This window comes from Dysidea avara, chromosome 9 (assembly GCF_963678975.1).
Source record: "Dysidea avara chromosome 9, odDysAvar1.4, whole genome shotgun sequence".
Lineage (NCBI taxonomy): Eukaryota > Metazoa > Porifera > Demospongiae > Dictyoceratida > Dysideidae > Dysidea > Dysidea avara.
The window spans coordinates 20,875,926-20,894,225 of NC_089280.1; the positions used below are offsets into that span (position 1 = coordinate 20,875,926).

The 18,300-nt window shown below is 37.7% G+C and overlaps 2 protein-coding genes and 1 long non-coding RNA gene across 7 annotated transcripts in view; all 3 read right to left on the minus strand.

Moving 5' to 3' along the window:
• Window positions 1-2,709: 2,709 nt before the first annotated feature.
• LOC136266160 (uncharacterized) lies at window positions 2,710-7,900 on the minus strand. 4 transcript variants are annotated; one of them, XM_066061149.1, is made up of 17 exons: window positions 7,754-7,900; window positions 6,303-7,711; window positions 6,194-6,247; window positions 6,010-6,138; window positions 5,833-5,964; window positions 5,657-5,782; window positions 5,451-5,579; window positions 5,245-5,388; window positions 4,573-4,845; window positions 4,395-4,520; window positions 4,165-4,338; window positions 3,670-4,116; window positions 3,496-3,621; window positions 3,303-3,437; window positions 3,141-3,254; window positions 2,957-3,091; window positions 2,710-2,902 (listed from the first exon to the last, which is right to left on the minus strand). In XM_066061149.1, exons 2-17 carry the CDS (start codon window positions 6,316-6,318, stop codon window positions 2,787-2,789), a joined length of 2,376 nt encoding a protein of 791 aa, XP_065917221.1. In that variant the 5' UTR covers window positions 6,319-7,711; window positions 7,754-7,900; the 3' UTR covers window positions 2,710-2,786. The 4 variants fall into 4 exon arrangements, with proteins under 4 accessions (XP_065917221.1, XP_065917222.1, XP_065917223.1 ...); XM_066061150.1 differs by having other exon boundaries at window positions 6,303-7,707; window positions 7,754-7,884; XM_066061151.1 differs by having other exon boundaries at window positions 3,670-3,942; window positions 3,994-4,116; window positions 6,303-7,884.
• Window positions 7,901-8,440: 540 nt separating this feature from the next.
• Window positions 8,441-13,921, minus strand: LOC136266161 (uncharacterized). Its single transcript, XR_010705926.1, has 3 exons — window positions 13,780-13,921; window positions 9,399-9,470; window positions 8,441-8,878 (listed from the first exon to the last, which is right to left on the minus strand). It is a non-coding gene; the product is annotated as an uncharacterized lncRNA (long non-coding RNA).
• Window positions 13,922-15,779: 1,858 nt separating this feature from the next.
• LOC136266939 (uncharacterized) overlaps window positions 15,780-18,300 on the minus strand; it is a 46,222-nt gene continuing 43,701 nt past the window's right edge. For both annotated transcript variants that reach the window (XM_066061982.1, XM_066061981.1), the window contains 7 exons: window positions 18,089-18,262; window positions 17,890-18,036; window positions 17,638-17,835; window positions 17,443-17,583; window positions 16,902-17,099; window positions 16,298-16,807; window positions 15,780-16,245 (listed from right to left, as the gene is read on the minus strand). In XM_066061982.1, the coding sequence (XP_065918054.1) occupies window positions 15,929-16,245; window positions 16,298-16,807; window positions 16,902-17,099; window positions 17,443-17,583; window positions 17,638-17,835; window positions 17,890-18,036; window positions 18,089-18,262 (1,685 nt within the window). In that variant the 3' untranslated portion in view covers window positions 15,780-15,928. The remainder of the gene's footprint in view (window positions 16,246-16,297; window positions 16,808-16,901; window positions 17,100-17,442; window positions 17,584-17,637; window positions 17,836-17,889; window positions 18,037-18,088; window positions 18,263-18,300) is intronic.

An 18,300-nucleotide genomic window follows, 5' to 3' on the forward strand; every position in this document is an offset into this window, starting at 1 on the left:
ACCAGTTGGGCACTGGAGGGTTTGCACAGAAGGCAGAGCCAGTACAAGGTGCTTCACCACTAGCCCAGGGAACCTAAGCGATTGACGACAGATGATCATGAATGCATGATTAGCAGTTATGGTAAGTATGACTTCATATACTAGCTACTGCAAACATTAAGTTTACTGCTGGCCAGAGAGGTATGCGGTTTTTGCTTGGGTTTTGTATACAACATCAAGATACTCTAATAGAACAGTCAAGCTGTCTAATAGAGAATGTTTTGCAAAATGTTTGGCCTGACTCTTATATTTGTATCAAATTTGAGTCACCCTTGCACATGGATATAGATTAACTCCATGTTTTAATTAAATCTTAAGCTAAAGAATTAAGTTATAGCCACAAGAGTAGAGAAAGATTATGAATAAGTTTTTACTAAGGTGAAAATAATTTTGGAATGAGCATTAATTTGCTTTCTGATACAGTACTATACAATAAGAATACAATGCAAACCCCTGAAAGCCACTTAGCTAGCTACAAGGTAGATCCAGGAGCTGGAAATAGAGGGAAAATACAGCAGCAAACCCCAAAGGCAATAGCTACATAATATATTACTTTAAAATGCACACAAAAAATATGTACACTATAGATGGCTCATTTAGCAACACCTAGCATGATTTGCATTGTGTAGTGTAGTGTAGTGTACAACAATAATGCTGAGGGTCAACTGACAACTAGCATCTTACTTTATGAACATACATGAGATTGAAATTTGGTTTTTTAAGGCCGCACCTTTTTTCACAGCTTGGCTGTTTTTGTGCGGATTGAATTTACAGGACAAGAAAGTTTACAGCACTACCTACAACAAAGACAAAGATGTGCACAAGTATGGAGGGTGTAGGCTATTGTCCACACCCATTAAAATTGTTTATGATCAGAAGTGATGATTGAACTGATTCTTAATTATTCGCTAGATAGGGATGGAGAGGTATCAATCACTGGGAGGGAGTTTCATAATCATAAATATATATGTATCTGTGAAAGTAAGAATTAACTACCAATTGAATTGGATGAAATGTATTTGTGACATATTATATAGTTTTGTTGCTTCAGCTCTGACTTTACTAATCTATAGCTACACCTACTCCACTACTACTACTACCAGGGGGCACCAGTTTAAATTGTTTAAACAGTATTTAAGATTATTGTGCGGATTGAGCCACTGATGATCATGTGGGATTACTGCTAAATCACATGAAATAATAATAACTGAAGTACCCGGGGTGTGTTGAAACTATTATTAGGGATCCATTGCAAATGTCACTGTTACATCCAGTTACAAAGGGTGACCAGAGTTAGCTAAGTGATTTGTATGGCAAGGGTTAAACTGCCTCGTCTATTTACAGGCTTTTTAGAATAGTTTGGTATGATTGCATGGGAAGAATCTACCTATATGCTTATTGCCATGTGGTACTTATAAATAAACATGCATACTATATGTGCTAAATATTAGCAATAGTAATTCGAGACAAGAGCTACATAGCTTGAGTCATTTCTGAGCAGTTATTTGGTAACTGGCTGTATATATTCCTAGCAATGGAAATGTTCATAGTCAGTGTATTATTAAATGAACTGTAAAGATTGCTGATAAATTTACATGCAAATATGCTCTACAAATTTAAATGATTGCCAAATAGCTTGTGTTGTGTTCACTGCATAATTAAGGGACTGCAATATTTACACTATTGGGAGATTGTCTGCATTGTGTCTATATAGTAGAGTTGTACCGATAATCAGATCGGTAATCGGTAGAAGCCGATAATTAGCTGTTTTTACCATAATCGGAAATCGGTTGTATTGGGCTGTGGCCAGCAGATTATTGGTCTATTCAGCTTCAGCAGCTGCAGTACCACTGGAGGGCTGGTGTGAAAGGCTCTGGTATGTACTTGGGTAATTTGTTTATGTTTTGTAGTAACTACAAAGATAAACAGTGATGGTTCAGGCCCTAGCCCACTTGTCTGACTAGCAACTTTGATTGAGATAAGTGTACAATTTCACAGAATTGGCTTTACTAGCTCTACTTTTAATGGAGTGTGCACAAGTATAATTGTAGAGACTAGGGTTGGAGCGAATGTACAAATACATCCTCGATCCTCCGAAGCTTCTTTTCAAAATGTTACCGAAGCTTCGAAGCTTTGTTGCAAATGTCATATCAACTATTAATGACCACAATTGATGGTTCTTAGAGTGTACACTGTAGCACAAACTCCTACACTTTGTTATAGCTCCAGTATAACCATTGTTTAAACTACAATTACACCAAAAATATGTAAATGGCAGCTTCCACAAGGAGTGATAATACTTGTGCTACTGGTTTAACATGTTGGTATCCATGGTAACGAAGCTTTGGTGGGGTAAAACAGCATCCGAATGTTATGAGACCGAACGAAGCTTTGAACTATTTGTCTCAACCCTAGTAGAGACCTACAATCGGGTATCGGTTAACTATCGGTAAAACAGGGTAAAAATATATCGGATATCAGTTTTCCCTAAAAAATGGGAATCCGTACAACTCTACTATATAAGACATGACATGTGTATGACATTTAATGTAATATGATCTTGAGTGAGTGTGTGTGCATGTGTTGAAACAGTGACTTTATAATTTGCTAGAAACAGAATTTAACTGATGTAAATAAGATCTAGTTCTTCCTATGTTAAAGTTAAATGTGTTTATACTAGCACATAATCAGTAAGAAATTTATTACCAAAACCGTGACAATATTAGCACATGAGAAAGCGGCCTCAGTTATACTGTGAAAGTTATTGATTCTCTCTTGCCACTAGCTGTCCTTTCACACACTGGAGTGATATCTACTATATTCCCTCCTTGTGGTAGATCTGATAATTGCAGAGGTGAAACACCTGCAAAGTGCATGCATTTTAAAATTTTATTGCATCTTTTATAGATTTGCTTACATGGAGTTAGTGTTTTTCCATTTAGTCTACATTTGAAGGTTGCCCCTGGATCATCACATGTGAAGTGTATGTTAGCTGCTGTACCATTGACAATCACTCCATCTATACATGTGTATATTTGACAACGTCTGCTACCTGCAAATATATTAGAACAAAACACATCACCAGTGCATGCACAACTCACTGAATTTAGATTCAAAGTTGATTGTATTGTCAATAGACTCTCCACCAGCCATTGCAGACACTGTGACAACATGTGCCGTCTTTCTCAAATTTGGGTATGTCACACATCCTTCATCTGTAACATACTTGATCAACATATCATTGTAAACAATTAGAGTCTTACTGCATGGCTTTGGCCGTTTGCCATTCAGTTCACATGTGTACTGTACGTTTGGTTTGTTGGCTTGAAAGCAAAATGTAAAATTATTAGCATCAACTGTTGGGCTGCATACTGGAAAAGTGATTGCCAGTGGACAATCTGTTAGCGCACAAGTGACATTTAAATCCATTGATTTGTATTAAACAGTGTGTTGTACCTCTCCCTGTGAGATCAATAGTGGTACTGGCTACAGTTTTAACTTCTGGATGATCCACATCAGTTGCTTCAATTTCAATGGTGTTGATACCTGACTGTAGCCCACTTGCTATATATCCACTAAAACCTAATGATATGTGTAATTCTGTGGGTTTAAAATTGATGATCAACTTACATGTAACCCATGGCCCCCCATTGATTCTACACCGAAAAGTAGCTGATACATTAGCACTGAATGATAGTTGCAAATCACAGACATTGACTATTTGTCCATTTGCTGTTACACGTGGTGGTGGTGGAGGTGGTGGGTGTGTGGGAGGTGGTGATTTTACCATGAATGGACCAAGTTTCAAAACTTGTTTAGTTCTACGATTTGAATCTAGTCTTGCTGTAACTTGTATTTTGTGTCTACCAACATCAACGTCTTCAAATACATGCCCAGAAACACCTGAAAATTGTACACCAAGCATTTGTAAACAGCAGTGGTGATTTATCTTACATGATACAGAGGGATTTCTGTCAAGTTTACATGTGAACATTGCTGGTAGTGTTGTATTGAAAAACACTTGTACATCACTTCCTGATATTTGATACTGACCAGTCACTGAAAAGGTTACTATTTCTGTGTTGGATATGTATATTATAGTTTGATACACTCTGTATAACTTACCATTCTTACAAGGCGTTCCACATGTCTTCGTTTTGAAGCTCCTTCCTGGACAAGGCTTACCACCATTTTGAGGTGCAGGGTTGTCGCAACCTCTTACTCTTGTGCGAGTACCAAGTCCACAAGATCCTGTAGCTGTACATTCTAAAAATATCCAAGATCCCCATCCACCGTCCACTACATCACATATTCATATTCATGTATCTATGCAATGTGTATACATGGTTCCATACCTGGGACTCCAATTGTAAAGTTTGTCTCATACACCAAATCATCATATGGAAAACAAGCGGCCACAGTTGTTATCACCAAATTGTAGCTTCCCACAGCCAAATTACTATATTTAAACTTGTCACGACCTACAGTAAAGATACAGTAAATTTGTGCTATCCAGTGTGCTGATAGACTCACAGGATTCTTGGGGACCATTGTTTAAGCTGCACATTATAAATGATGGTTTGTTAAGTTTTATGTTGACAATGGCATTTGGTGCTTCAACAGCAACACTGGCTCTTCCTTGATATTTCCCTGGCCCACATTTTGAACAGTTTTGGTCAATATTTGGAACAACTATTTCACGGATATTTAATGCAACTTTATCAGATGGATTTGAAGTTGATGTTGCTTCTACTTCAGCTTTGTAAATTCCAGGGTTTACGTTTCTGTACATCCTTCCACTAGTACCTGAATAGACAGAAAGAAATCTTCAATACTAGTATGAATTGCAGTTGTAAACGTTTTAAAGTGTCTTGGCCCTAACAATCACTTCAGTGTAATTTTAGTTGCTATATGTGACCCGGTCTGACAAAATCAGTCTATAGCCTGTCAAATTTTTACCACTATTTAAAAGTTTGAAGTTTGATAACTTGATCTCTGAACACAATAACTAAGCAAACTTTTATCACTTATGTAAAAAACTCCTGGTCATTTTCCTAAAGTTTACAGGAGAACTATCATAGCATATACAGAAAATGTGATACACAATATTAAGTAAACATATGTATTTTTGGACTATTAGACTGATTTTGTCACACTCAGTCACATATATAGACATTTTAAGGAGAATTGATATAACTTACGTACATGGCACCCATCTTGTGGTTGATATAGGTGGTGGAGCCTCTTTGATTAATCTACAACGGAAGGAAGCTTCTTGCGATGCATTGAAAAAGAGTGCAACTCTTTTGCAGGCTGAAAGTTGATGATGCCCTTCAACTCGAAGATTTCCTATAAAATTAATTATACATCAGTATTATAATGTACACTGCTTTATAATTAATACTACTAACCAGTTGTTTCAGCAACTGTAACTGTGAATGTCCGAGTTGAGATTAGTGGCGGAGTTGTTTTGGAGGTAGCCTTGATTTGTATCCTATGTGTTCCAGGTCCCAACTGGCCAAAGTCATGTGGACTAGTACCTAATATATGGAAGTAGTTTATGAGTCACTTTGTATGAAAATTCAGTTTTACATGCCTACATCTTTCAAAAACTTACATGGAGTAAAAGAATTATCACCGACGGCACACTCAAACATTGCTGGTAGGTTTGCAGAAAATGTAGCAATCAATGATGTTCCCGATTGTTTAAGCTGTGCATCAACTATTAGTGTCTGTGTCGTCACTGTATTGTTAAAACAATAGTACTTTGTGCACTACCACTGTACATTTTACCTGCTTCTTGAATTGTGAATGTCCGTGTAGCTATAACAGGTTGTAATAGACGGTCAAGCTTTATAGCCAATGCTTGTATGTTCACAGTATGTGTTCCAGGTGTAAGATTGTTGTAGGTTTTGGGGCTGGTGCCTGTATCATACGTAAGCATACAATTTTATATTGAAGAGGTCCTACATGGGACATAGCCTCCACCATCTATTTCACAGGAGAAATTTGCTGGACAATTAGCAACAAATGTTACTGTGACATCATTTCCAGATATTGCAATACTGTGTGTTAATGAAAGAGTTGCTGATTCCTGTGCTATATAAATGACAATAAATTAGTTATCACAGATTGTAAAATTCAGTTCTCTTACCAATACTACAACTTGTCAATCCAAGTAGCCATAAAAGCTGGAAGATAATTTGTGCTATGATGGGGTAAGATGGTTATCAATACAAGATGCCAGTCAACTGTTTACTCACCTGTAGACATTTTCATTGACAGAGCTAACTTTAGAAATGCGTATTAAGTGACCAGTTTTTACTTTAAATACACTATTTGCTGGTTTCTGATCACAAGTGGTGGTTAATTATGGCAGGTAGTTTTTAATTGCTAAATAAACACTAGTTACTCTGTTACCATGGTAATGTCTAGAAAATTTTAAACTTCACCACACATTGGTCATTGTATAGACAACAACAGATGGATGTAATTGATCTGATGATGTCAGTGATAACTTGGGATGGCAAGGCTAGTTGCACAGCTGTCTCTGTTTTGATAGCCAGTAGCTACGATGTCATCTCTTCACAGCAAACTTTATTAAGAAGCTATATAAAGACCTGATGTTTCCTTTGTCAGTGTAAAGTGTTGTCACACTGATGTACACGTGTGATGCATGGATGTGAGTACAATGAAGATGTGCATTATATCGTCAGGGGCAGTGTAACAGTGAAACATTGGTGGAGAGTACTAGCTACAACTAGCTGTCATGCATGCCTAGAATGAAACTCCTTTTTAAAAATTATGGATCAGCATCTGGTTATACAAGTAATCCAGTAACTATGTTGCTAGCCAATAATAAATAATCACTCATTCTCCTGTGAATTAGTTAAAGGCGTCTTATAATTGCTTGTGGTAATAGTAGCAACCACTATATATTATCAAAATATTGTTGAAACTTTTGAAGTGATAGTCAAGCTTGTGTCATAAAAATGCTTTGTATAGTTTGCTTCACAATAGCTAGCTGGAGACTACATAATCAATTAATGATGTAATGTCTTAATAGCTTCCCATTGTGGCTTTTCCTGTTACAAAGATTTATTTTATCAGTAGCTGAGATCATTGCCTACGTGACACTATGGTGAAAGCAAACCTCATATCAAAAAATTGCAAATATATATATAATTAAGGCTTTATAGCAAAGTGCTGAAGGTCTCTAGGACACTTGGTCCACAGCCTGTTTAATTATGCTATAGAAGTATGTCTGAAAAGGTGCAGAAAGGCATGACTGGACCTGGGCAACCTTGAACCTGCAGCCATCCAATATTAATCAGTGGTAAATGATGACCCAGGTGGTTTTATTTCAATGAAGGAAAATTAAAGTACACTGAAGCAGCTGTCCGAGGTTTCACATGCCTATTTGTTTTGTTGTACATCTTTTCATCACAATTGTCAATGATGGTTCTCTCTCTATGTTGCTGTCAGACCTTCAGTGCTGGTCACTGTATAAAGTTCTACTAATAATAATAATAATTTGTGTAACAGTACTAGTTGAATAGTTCAAGACTCACGGTAGTGAGTCGCGCGGCCAGAAACGCGCGCCGCAGACAATAAATGACGCGACCACTACGTGAGGATTTTACAGAAACGAACGTTGTCAAATTCGGCCTTCCTGTAACCATAGATAATGTCTATTATCTATGCTGTAACTCACCCGCCACATACGCTATCCCTCTGAAACTCTAGGGTTGAACTCATCGTGTCACTAGTAACTACCACACAAGCAGTGAAGCAAATCCATGCCGATTGTTTCGTGATCGAGATTGCCGACATCAAAGGGGAAGTTTCATTTTTTTAATTTTTTTTATCGCATGCGGTTAGACGCAACCGCATGTGTATGCCTTGCGTTCCTTTGTGCATTCCAAACATTGATTGCCCTTCTATCGCTTCAGTATTCACTCAATCGCCTCAAGATTCACATCATCGATTTCACCATACATGATTACCCTACAGTCTTAACTTCAGCACCAAACGAAGTTTCAGTCGTCCTCAGTCGACCTAGAGGCCAAATACAAATCCCAGATTGTTGTTTTCCGCAATACTCGCTTGGCATGTAGGGAAATGTATCTTTAAACTGTTCTAAAAGTTTCGTTCAGATTGAAACATATGTTTTCGAGAATGGCTAGTTTGAAATTTGAATTTAGTCGCCCCCACGTAATTTGCTCTCTAAGAATTTTACTCGGAATTTAAAGAATGACGCAAAGCACAACTGCGGTCACTGGGTATTGATGAACTGGCGCTCTATGTAGTTAATCAGTGCATATAGCCACAAAGAAATGTGCTGCCCGGCATAGATTATAGTCCACAGATATAATCTATGGTGCTACATACCATCGTTCGTTTTTAAATTTGAATTTAGTCGCCCCCACCGTGACGTAATTTGTCCTCTAAGGGCGCGGCTTAAAGAATGACACAGAGTACAACTGTGGTTACCAGTTGTTGACACAAGCTGCGAGTAATTAGCACATGTAGCTAGCCAATTGTCACCATGCATTATTGCATTTTACAGCACCCCCACACAAAAATTACACATGTAATTACAACATACAGAGGACACATGAATACCAAACACTTTTCACAACAATAATGTAAGAATTGTACAATAATGACTGTAATATAACTGCTATGAAAATGTTTCCAGTGGCCCGCCATGGTAGCAAGTCTCACATGACGGCATGTATATTCATCCAAACACAATGGGAGTAACAAGTAAGTATGATGACAAGTTGATATGACTCCATTTGTAGAATCCAGATGAGTGGGTGTTGCTCCAGTATGTCTAAACAGTTAACAAACATTCCTGTTATAAATACGTGCTAGAGTTGCAATATAATAGTATAGTATTTAAATGCAACAATACATAGTCTCCATTGCATCACTATCAAACGACACTAAGTGGAGGATATTGTTGCATCTCTAGTATGTACACTCTATCAGTACAACCTGTCTTAATGGCCACCAGTATAGAAAGACAACCTCTCTTGAAAAGCCAATTCCAATTGAGAATTTATACACTGTTACCTGTTTATTGAGTGAAGGTGGCAATAAACAAGTTCCACCGTAATTTATACATGTGATGTGATCCTGTATATTCTGTCAGTGGATGAGATCCACTTGGCCAGGACAAAATGTGACTCAAATGTCCTGGATGATCCATACTCAACCCACTTATGACCCAGTGGCACAATGGAACTGAGTATAGAGAATACAATTATATTTATTTCTAAGATGTGTGGATGTGTGGACACATTACAACACATTACAACACATTACATGTACATACAAGACATGCTACGTACTGCTTTAGCAATTCAAGTCACCAAATTATGTACGGACCAGTCAACAATGCTTCATAGTGCCCATCAGTAAACCTGAAGAAAAGTTACGAAACATAAAAATTCACATAAGTACAATGAAGCCTCATTAATATGGCCAGCTGTGGAACCAAAAAATTTGGCCTGAATAACAAGGTGGCCTTATTAATGAGGTCATAAAGTACTGCTTAGCTATATTTGGGATCTACTAGAGGTGGCCAATATAATGAGGTGGTCTTATTAAAGAGGTGGCCACTAAGTGAGGTTTCACTGTACATACAGTTCACAATCACAATGGTGAACAATATTAATGGTTAACAATATACACTGAAACCTGCAGGTCACTGCTTGTGGAAGATTGCTCTCTTCACTAAATGACACATTCAGAGATTGTATTTAGATGGATGATACAGTAACACATTGTGACTTCAATACTCGTGATGTGTCAATGCTAGGCAGCAACCATATACACGGCACTGCCAATGCACAACATCACACTTGCTCGCACACACAATTTCGCTCAAGATTTTACAAATTGATGTTTCCTTCTGTACAAGTGGCCACCAAGACAGGTCCACTGTGGATGAAAGCCAGGCATTAGATATTTGATATTTTATGTGTTGAAGGCATTCCAGGGCTTCCGGTAGTCTCAAATCTCACCACAGTTTAACTCAGGCAGTGTTGTGGTCTGTCACGCTGCAAGTGGTCCCCCGCCGCAAGTGGTCCGGCCGGACCAACTACCGCGCCTCAAGTAGTCCGACCGGACCATGTAAAGTTGCTGCAGATGGTCCGCCCTGCTGCAACTGGTCCCCCCAATGAAATCTCCACTATCAGCTTCCCCAGTCCGTACTAGCTCAACGTCTCGATCACTGTACTGCGCTCCACGAAATACGAGTCCTGAAGCGAAATTTGAGTGATGCACGACCTAGCTATAGTCTAAACACTACCGCATTGTTTTGCACGTGGTTCCCAGTGTAGCATGTTGTGGGATCGTACGCGTGTCCCTTTACCTTTCAAAAAATACAAACAAAACATACTCTAATAGAGCAGTCAGTTATTAACTAGAACAGTCACGACTATATATGTCTTAGTGTCATGTATAGCCATCGACATGCAGTCGCCAGCAGTATGTAACAGGATAACACTAAGATGCATCTCTGGAAGATGCTACAAATAAAGCTTCTGGGAACCTCCATCACTTTGGTGAAACTTGCAATGCTCAATTACCATCTCCACTTAGCTACCAGAGGCCATGACACACCAATTCAACAGTTGACTAGTTTTCTCAGTTCTTGAATCTCTATGCTCTGGCATGATTTAGGCTGGAGTGCACTGTAAAAAAATGAAGTGTGCCAGACACACATTTGAAGTATGTCGAAGTGTGTCTGACACACCAAAAAATGTTGCAATATACACACTTTTGCACATGGTGTGTGTATATTGGTGTATCAGACACACTTTTTTTTACAGTGTAAGGGTTAGACAGCTGTTCTACCAATGGTGGCAACCATTAATTCACTTTGGATATAGGCTTGGACAGTGATTGGGAACTAGTTACTAAGTGTCTTTCTGGCAATGAGCCTATAAGCAGCATGCATGTAGACATAAACACAACTTGGCTATATAGTCGAAAATAAGAAATCATTTTTACAGTTAGCTATGTATAGATTCTCTATTCTAGAATCTGTTATTCAGTTTGACTTGACTTTATGTGCTTTTCAGTCACTTGGAACAACTGATTATGATAACCAGCAAGGATTAAGACTTACTTATGTAGGAAATCAGGTACAAATACAGCAGATACTGTATACTCAGTCATGTTACTTAGCAGCTGTCAGCAGACTTGTGTGTGTGTGGAGCCAGTAGAGATCACTGATAAAGACAAGCTGCATGATTGAGTTGTACAAAAAATTTTTGGGATGAAAAGGTGACATTGGAATTATGTTTCATTTCTATTTCAAACTATATTGTGATAGTGAGTCAGTGCATGCTATGTACTTTCATGCTTTCCATTTCTTTAATCCTGCATGTAGTTGATATTCATACCAGCATTGGCAAAATTTAGTGGATTCTCTATAATATCCACTGTTTTACCCTTGAATGTGTGAAAGCATCAGTGTTATGACCAGATGACCGTCACTGTTGGCCGGTGTTACAGTAGGTTAGGATGATTACCAATAAAGTTAAATAATTGCCAAATCTGAAAGCTCCACTTAGCTATTAAAGTTACTGTATATTTTCATCATTTTTCACAGGGTCGTGTATGGTTGTATAGGAAATGTTCACAACAATACTTCATAAAAGCACTGGCACACAATTCATCGCAAAGATTGTTATGGCCACTCAAAGTTGCAGGACTCTAAAAGAGTATATGTGTAATGTAAGTAATTATTAAGTACTAAGTTATTTATTAATCACATAATCATTAACATAGGTTTGAAATCTTAATGCTTCCTAATTTAATAATTTGATCAGGCATGCAGGCTGTTCCATAATCTAGTGGTGGCTACGTGGAAAGTATTTATGAACATTAATCCTTGAAAATGATGACATCCCTCTTCTTGTGCATTGGCTGTGAAAGATATGGTTGGTAGCTGTAAAGAGCTCAATATAGGAGATGAAATTACTATATTGTTAATTTGCAGTCCCAGTTTACAACTGCCACATATTGATTCAGATGGTACTGACCTTCCTGGTGACTTTATGACTACAATATCAGCTCATCGTGGACTGTATAGTATAGTGCATGATATCAGTGAAAGTGTTACTGTACTTATAGGGAAATCCAGCTCCTAATTTCATGGGTCATGTCAACAACATAGGATTGCCTCTCCAAGAACCTCTTATAATTGTGTTTATGTGACATCTAGAGGTGACATGTATTAAGCCATTATACTTTTCATCATCATTTAGATAACATCGTAGCTGTTTATGTATGTGGGTACATTATATCCTCAGGCATCACAGCCAATAAACCTCCAGTAGCCTCTTGCTCTGCCAGTGGATTGTGCCAATCGACTTCAATACTGTGAACACTAACAGTTTTCTACTAATAATGCATGGTATCAGCTAAAGTTTTGTTTATATGTAATTTATCTTGTCAGCATAAAGCTACATTGCTAGCTTAACTGTATGTACTAGCTAGCTACAGCGCCCCCAGAAGCTAAAGCTTTTTACAGGACTAAAAATTTTGATGTAGAGTGGTTTAAATCATACTGCTTTTTATGCTGATCAAGAGTTGCATAGGGACATTAAAGTGACAATCACGAGCAGTTTAACTATAATTATTATAGCCTAAAGAATGGTATACACAAGATCGCATGCATTTTATTTGCAAGATATCCTTAGCAGGCTAAATGTACCAATACAACTGTAAATGTTAGATGACTGTTCTATTAGAGTATTGACTGACTGCTCTATTAGAGTATCTCGATCTTGTATAACACGTACGCATACTAGTAAGGCCACAGTGGAAGCTGGAAGGTCATAAAAGAAGCTAGGTCGGCCACGGCACAGTGGGGCACTGTGTGCCTAGCTCTAGATCTATAGGCGTTCTCAAATATCTACGATTGAGTTTATAGTGGGGGACCACTTATGGCAGAGGGGGGCCAATTGTGGCGGAGTAAGTTGTCCGGGGGGGACAAGTTGCAGTGCTGCAAGTAGTCCGGGGGGACCAAGTATAGTTGCTGTAACTGGTCCGGGGGGACCGATTTTGGGGGGACCGGTTGTAGCATGACAGGTCACCACTAAACTACTGGAATGCTGTGTTATGTTCATCTTATGCTTGGCTACTATATTGTAGAACTGAAATGGATACTCTGAAAAATATATCCTATGGATAATGACTTCATCACTTTCTTCATCAGGAGCTTATAAGGACCAATAGTGAAACTTTTACACTTTGGGCTGACAGCCAACTGCCTAAGTCTTAAGCAGTGCCTTTGGTGCTCTAACAGATTGGCTGCCCCCTTGCTGCCAGCACTCACTGTCTCATACGCTGTCACACACTAAATCCATCTCTATAGCCAGTTAGAACAGCATGCTTCTTACCTTTTTTAAGGCCGCAAAATGCAGCCACCTCTTTAAAAAGCTAGGTCAGAAATTTTTTGTCCCTACGGCCTGAATAATGACCAGTTTTCACTGTACTATTAGTGATTAGTGATCATGGAAGATTATTTATTAAGATACTAAGATATACAAACTCTACAACCTCTAAATATAGCAGTAAATTTTTTTACCCTGGTCCAATGTCTCGTAATAATTGTGATAGACTCTACTGTGACAAATACATGTTTATCATGATATGTACTAATCGCCTTTTTACAATTAAGTTTTACAACACAAATACATGTATAGTTAAACTCACCAATTGTGACTAAATCCCTTCAACACGAAAAGACAAGTAATGAGACAACCTTGGAGACAACAGCCTCACAAGCCTATTCTTGTGCGCTTATTTAGTAGTAATATAAATTTTAAAGGCGTTTATTTACAACAGGACATAATTACGCGCCCTTCTATTGTCTCTGTACATACTTGCCTTTTCTTTACTATTCTCATTTCATTTTACAAGATCTCTTGGCAGGGGCATAGCTTCTTCACTTGAATCAGTCAATGCTTGAAGTAGATCGAGATACTCTAATAGAACAGTCACATTTCTACAAGTGCCATATTTTTATATTGTAAAGTCTGTAAGTAGCTAGCAATTTAAACTATACAATTCGATGCTAAGCAGAAGTTGTAACTATGCTAAATATTGATTGCTGTGTTACAGCTGTTTTGTGACTGCTCTAATAGAGTATCTTGATCGTTTTAATGCAGTACAAGATGAAAGGCAAAGTGTTATTAAGGGTTTACTAGTTAAAATGGGTGGTAGTTGACTGCAGTTGCATGCCACTAACAGGGCCGTCCAGAGAAATTAGAGAGCCCAGGGAAAAGAGTTAAAGAGGGGCCCAGGGGCAAGGAAGAGTCTAGATCCTGACTGCTCTATTAGAGTATATCGATCTTTCTTTAAACAGGTATTCAAGGGGCCCCTTTCGGGCTGGGGCAGGGGGAAAAATACCCCAGTTACCCCCCCATGTGGGCGGCCCTGGCCACTAAAATTACAGTTATATTTTAATATTCTAATTCTGTCATTGTAATCTGGGGTTTCTGTCAAAACCATGGAAACTCACTTACTGTTATCAACAGTGCATTGCTTATTCTAACAAAAAGTATTGAAATCCCATCCAAAAACAGCTTATAGCTGTAAAAAAAGTGCGCGTCCAAGTAAAGCAGAGTTAACTGCGACAAAAAGTAATGATATCATAATGCGGCCATGTGCGAGGTGTGCAAGTTGTAAAATTAATATTAGCTAATCAGATAATACAATGTTATTGTTAAAGAGTTAATGAGAACTATGTGATGCTGCTATTTTTAAGTGTGTGAGCATCTTCATAAATGCCACACAAATTTAATTCTCAATAAAGCAATGTGTATAGATTCTCTGATAGCAATAAATAGTTTGAGTTTGGCCGTCTTTCCTGTATACGGCAATGCTACGAACAAAGGAAAGGCGGCCAAACTCAAACTATTTATTGCTATCAGAGAATCTATACACATTGCTTTATTGAGAATTAAATTTGTGTGGCATTTATGAAGATGCTCACACACTTAAAAATAGCAGCATCACATAGTTCTCATTAACTCTTTAACAATAACATTGTATTATCTGATTAGCTAATATTAATTTTACAACTTGCACACCTCGCACATGGCCGCATTATGATATCATTACTTTTTGTCGCAGTTAACTCTGCTTTACTTGGACGCGCACTTTTTTTACAGCTATAAGCTGTTTTTGGATGGGATATAATTTACAAGAAGGAACAAAAATTTCCTGTATAATTTTGCTCAGTGGTAAAAGCAAAATAAGCACACTAAATGTCAAAAATAGACTTTAGCCTGTTTAAGACAAACTAGGCCGTGCTTTTACATTTGAATAAGTAACTCAACCCACTAGGTGGCTATGGCTTGCCCTGCACATACAAAGTCTTTGAGCAGGCTGTAGGACCAGGTGTCCTACAGACCTTCAGCACTTGTGCTGTAAAGCATTAATAAATAAATAAATATATATATATATATATATAACTATGTCTCAGTTGGGTCTGTGTCATAATGCTATCATTGGAATTGGTTTTCTAGCTTTCAGCAATACCATGTAATGTACATCTATTGATTTTGAAAGAACAAAGATAATCTGTGAGAATAACAGAATCTTGTCCACTGATCTGTATCTTCCTGAAACAAAAGTTTCCTTATAAATAAACTACTGGAAAACTAAGCGTATCAAAAATAAAACATGCATTCAATAAGATTGTAGGTTGCTTTGTGAGATTATTTAAGCTTGATTATGCTGGCACTTTAACAACATAACAAACATTAATGTATGCAGCAATTTACATATAAACTGTCTGGACTAAAGTATGTACGTCTGTCACAATATAAGCATTATCAGTCCGATCATGTGATCCTTATCAAGGACATCGGGAATTATCAAATCGAGAATATGTAAATTGTGTGCTAAAGAGACCACTAGTTTCATAATCAGTATATCTTCCTTCGATTACAGAATCATTAGGATCATCAAACTCGGCAACAGGCCCACCATTTCTGTTACCAGCATAGACACAAGGTATAGGGGTGAAATCCCAAGTTACATCATACAAATGGCCAACAAATTCTCTCTCAACATTATTAGCTGTTGTTACTTTAATTCTGTAGTAGGTTAGGTTATCATCTGGGGTATCTCCAAGGTATTCATTTAATTCAACAGGCACATTCCAGAATTGAGCTAAGCAAACACAACAATGAACTACGTAATGAAGAATCATAAAAATGCTTACCAACTAATCCATGAGATGTTGGACTTAAATTAAAACCACGAGTGATGACAAATTTCAACATGTCTCCATCCTCACAGATCACCCAAGATATTAGATCTTGACGCTCACAATTTGGTACTGCAATACGGAAATATCGTCTTCCCTTCCTTACTCTTATGCCAGCCACATTGTATTGACTATCTTGTGTTACCTCTGTAGAGCCAACAGTTCCAACACAGTTCATTACATCAATAGTGATGGACTGACAGTCACCATTATTGTCCACAGCAAATATACCAACTTTCCCCACGTTATTAAGGTTGCTGTCACCACTAGACTGCATGTACTCTGCATTTATGGATACGCATTGATCAGACACCAAGTTGAGAAATACACCAGGTCTTCCATGGATCTCATAACAAAGAGATGTATTAGCAACTACTGGGTTAGACCGTATCATTGCGTCACTAATTTGTAGGGGAACAGTGTATAGCGGGTCTCCAATAACTGTGTCATTTCTCATTATCATACCTATTAAAACGATACAATTAAAATGATAATTTCAAATGATTGTCACTACAGTCTTATGCTAATCTGATGAGCTATTAATATTATACCAACTCACTTCCATCATCATCATCTATGTTGATTCGTGTTGTCCCAGGATCACCAGTCATAATGTCTGGATTGGGTACTATTGCCACATCGAAAAATTCACGTGGTTCAGCAACATCATCATCAACAACAGACTGGAAGTAGCAAACTCTTGACTCATCAGGTTGAAAGGTTACTGAACTTGGTACCAATGAAAAGTCACTGGGTGCTAAAATATTAAAAAAATAGACACAATGCTACATTTTGTTAGGCATGATATTATATGCCTTAGATATCATTATATCCAAAGGGCATGAGCATCACTTTTTGAAATTCAGTGCACTACATTTATACATATGAGAGGCAGTCTTGTACAACAAAGGCTTCCCTGTATTGTAAATTCTTAAATTTCAAAGATGGGAGTATTGTGAATTCCCAAGCAACCGTAAAATTTACATAATTTATAATTTTTGTACATATATGTGACAAAGCAAAAAAGGAACATGACATTGTAATGTGGTAATATGGTAAAGGCAATAAACTAATGGGCAGTACTGGTTATGAAAACATACCATCTGCTGAGCCTACTTCTGAAGGTTGCACTTGAACTGTCACAGGAATTTCATTAGTACCAGTTTTCAGAAGACACACTTCCACTTGTCTGCTTGGTTCATTTACACTGTACATGGGCCGTTCAAACATCACTTTGACAACTACAGAGTAAACGCAGTAAATACTTTATAGCATACGGACCAGATAATCCCCACCATCATTATCATCAATAATAGTCACTATTGTTCGTCCTGGTGTGCCTATTACAATTCCATTACTACCAGGTTGAAGGACAACATCAAAATCTTCATCTCCTTCAACAATTGTGTCATTCACTATTGGAATGGATATCATGCGTCTGGTCATTCCTGCTGGTATAGTAATTATAAAGGAGGAATTGTCGAAGTCAGATGCTATAGTAACAAAAATGTATATAAAACAAAATAAACAATATAATTGTTTCTTACATGAAGCATCTACTGGTCTCTGTTCCTGTGGAATTACAATTACTGTGACATCAATACAACTAGGTTGGTCAAGCAAAATGGCAATATTGGCAAATCCTGCATCCTCATTTACTGGGTATGATGTACGTTCCACAGTAGCCTCAGCTCCTGTGAAGTAAAACATTAAACTATAGTGGTGAATTACTAGGTATCCACTTACTGATACAATCCGGTACTGATCCTGACCACATTGCATTTGATAGACACATTCTAGTCTCATCTCCACACAAGGCATATCCTGAATCACAACTATACATAACTGTGGAGCCAAAAGTTGTAGTAATGACTAAGGCATCACCATTGCTTGGAGTACCAGGAGTTTGACAATCCACAGCTAAGTTGATAAATCAAATCAATAAAAATCTTAATTTG

What these genes read in the sequence shown, in the direction of transcription:
- LOC136266160 (XM_066061149.1), bottom strand. An exon ending in TACAGTTGCTGAAACAACTG is followed by an intron (nt 5,389 to 5,450) that starts GTTAGTAGTATT and finishes TTAATTTTATAG; the next exon opens with GAAATCTTCGAGTTGAAGGG. An exon ending in TATTGATCTCACAGGGAGAG is followed by an intron (nt 3,438 to 3,495) that starts GTACAACACACT and finishes GTGCGCTAACAG; the next exon opens with ATTGTCCACTGGCAATCACT.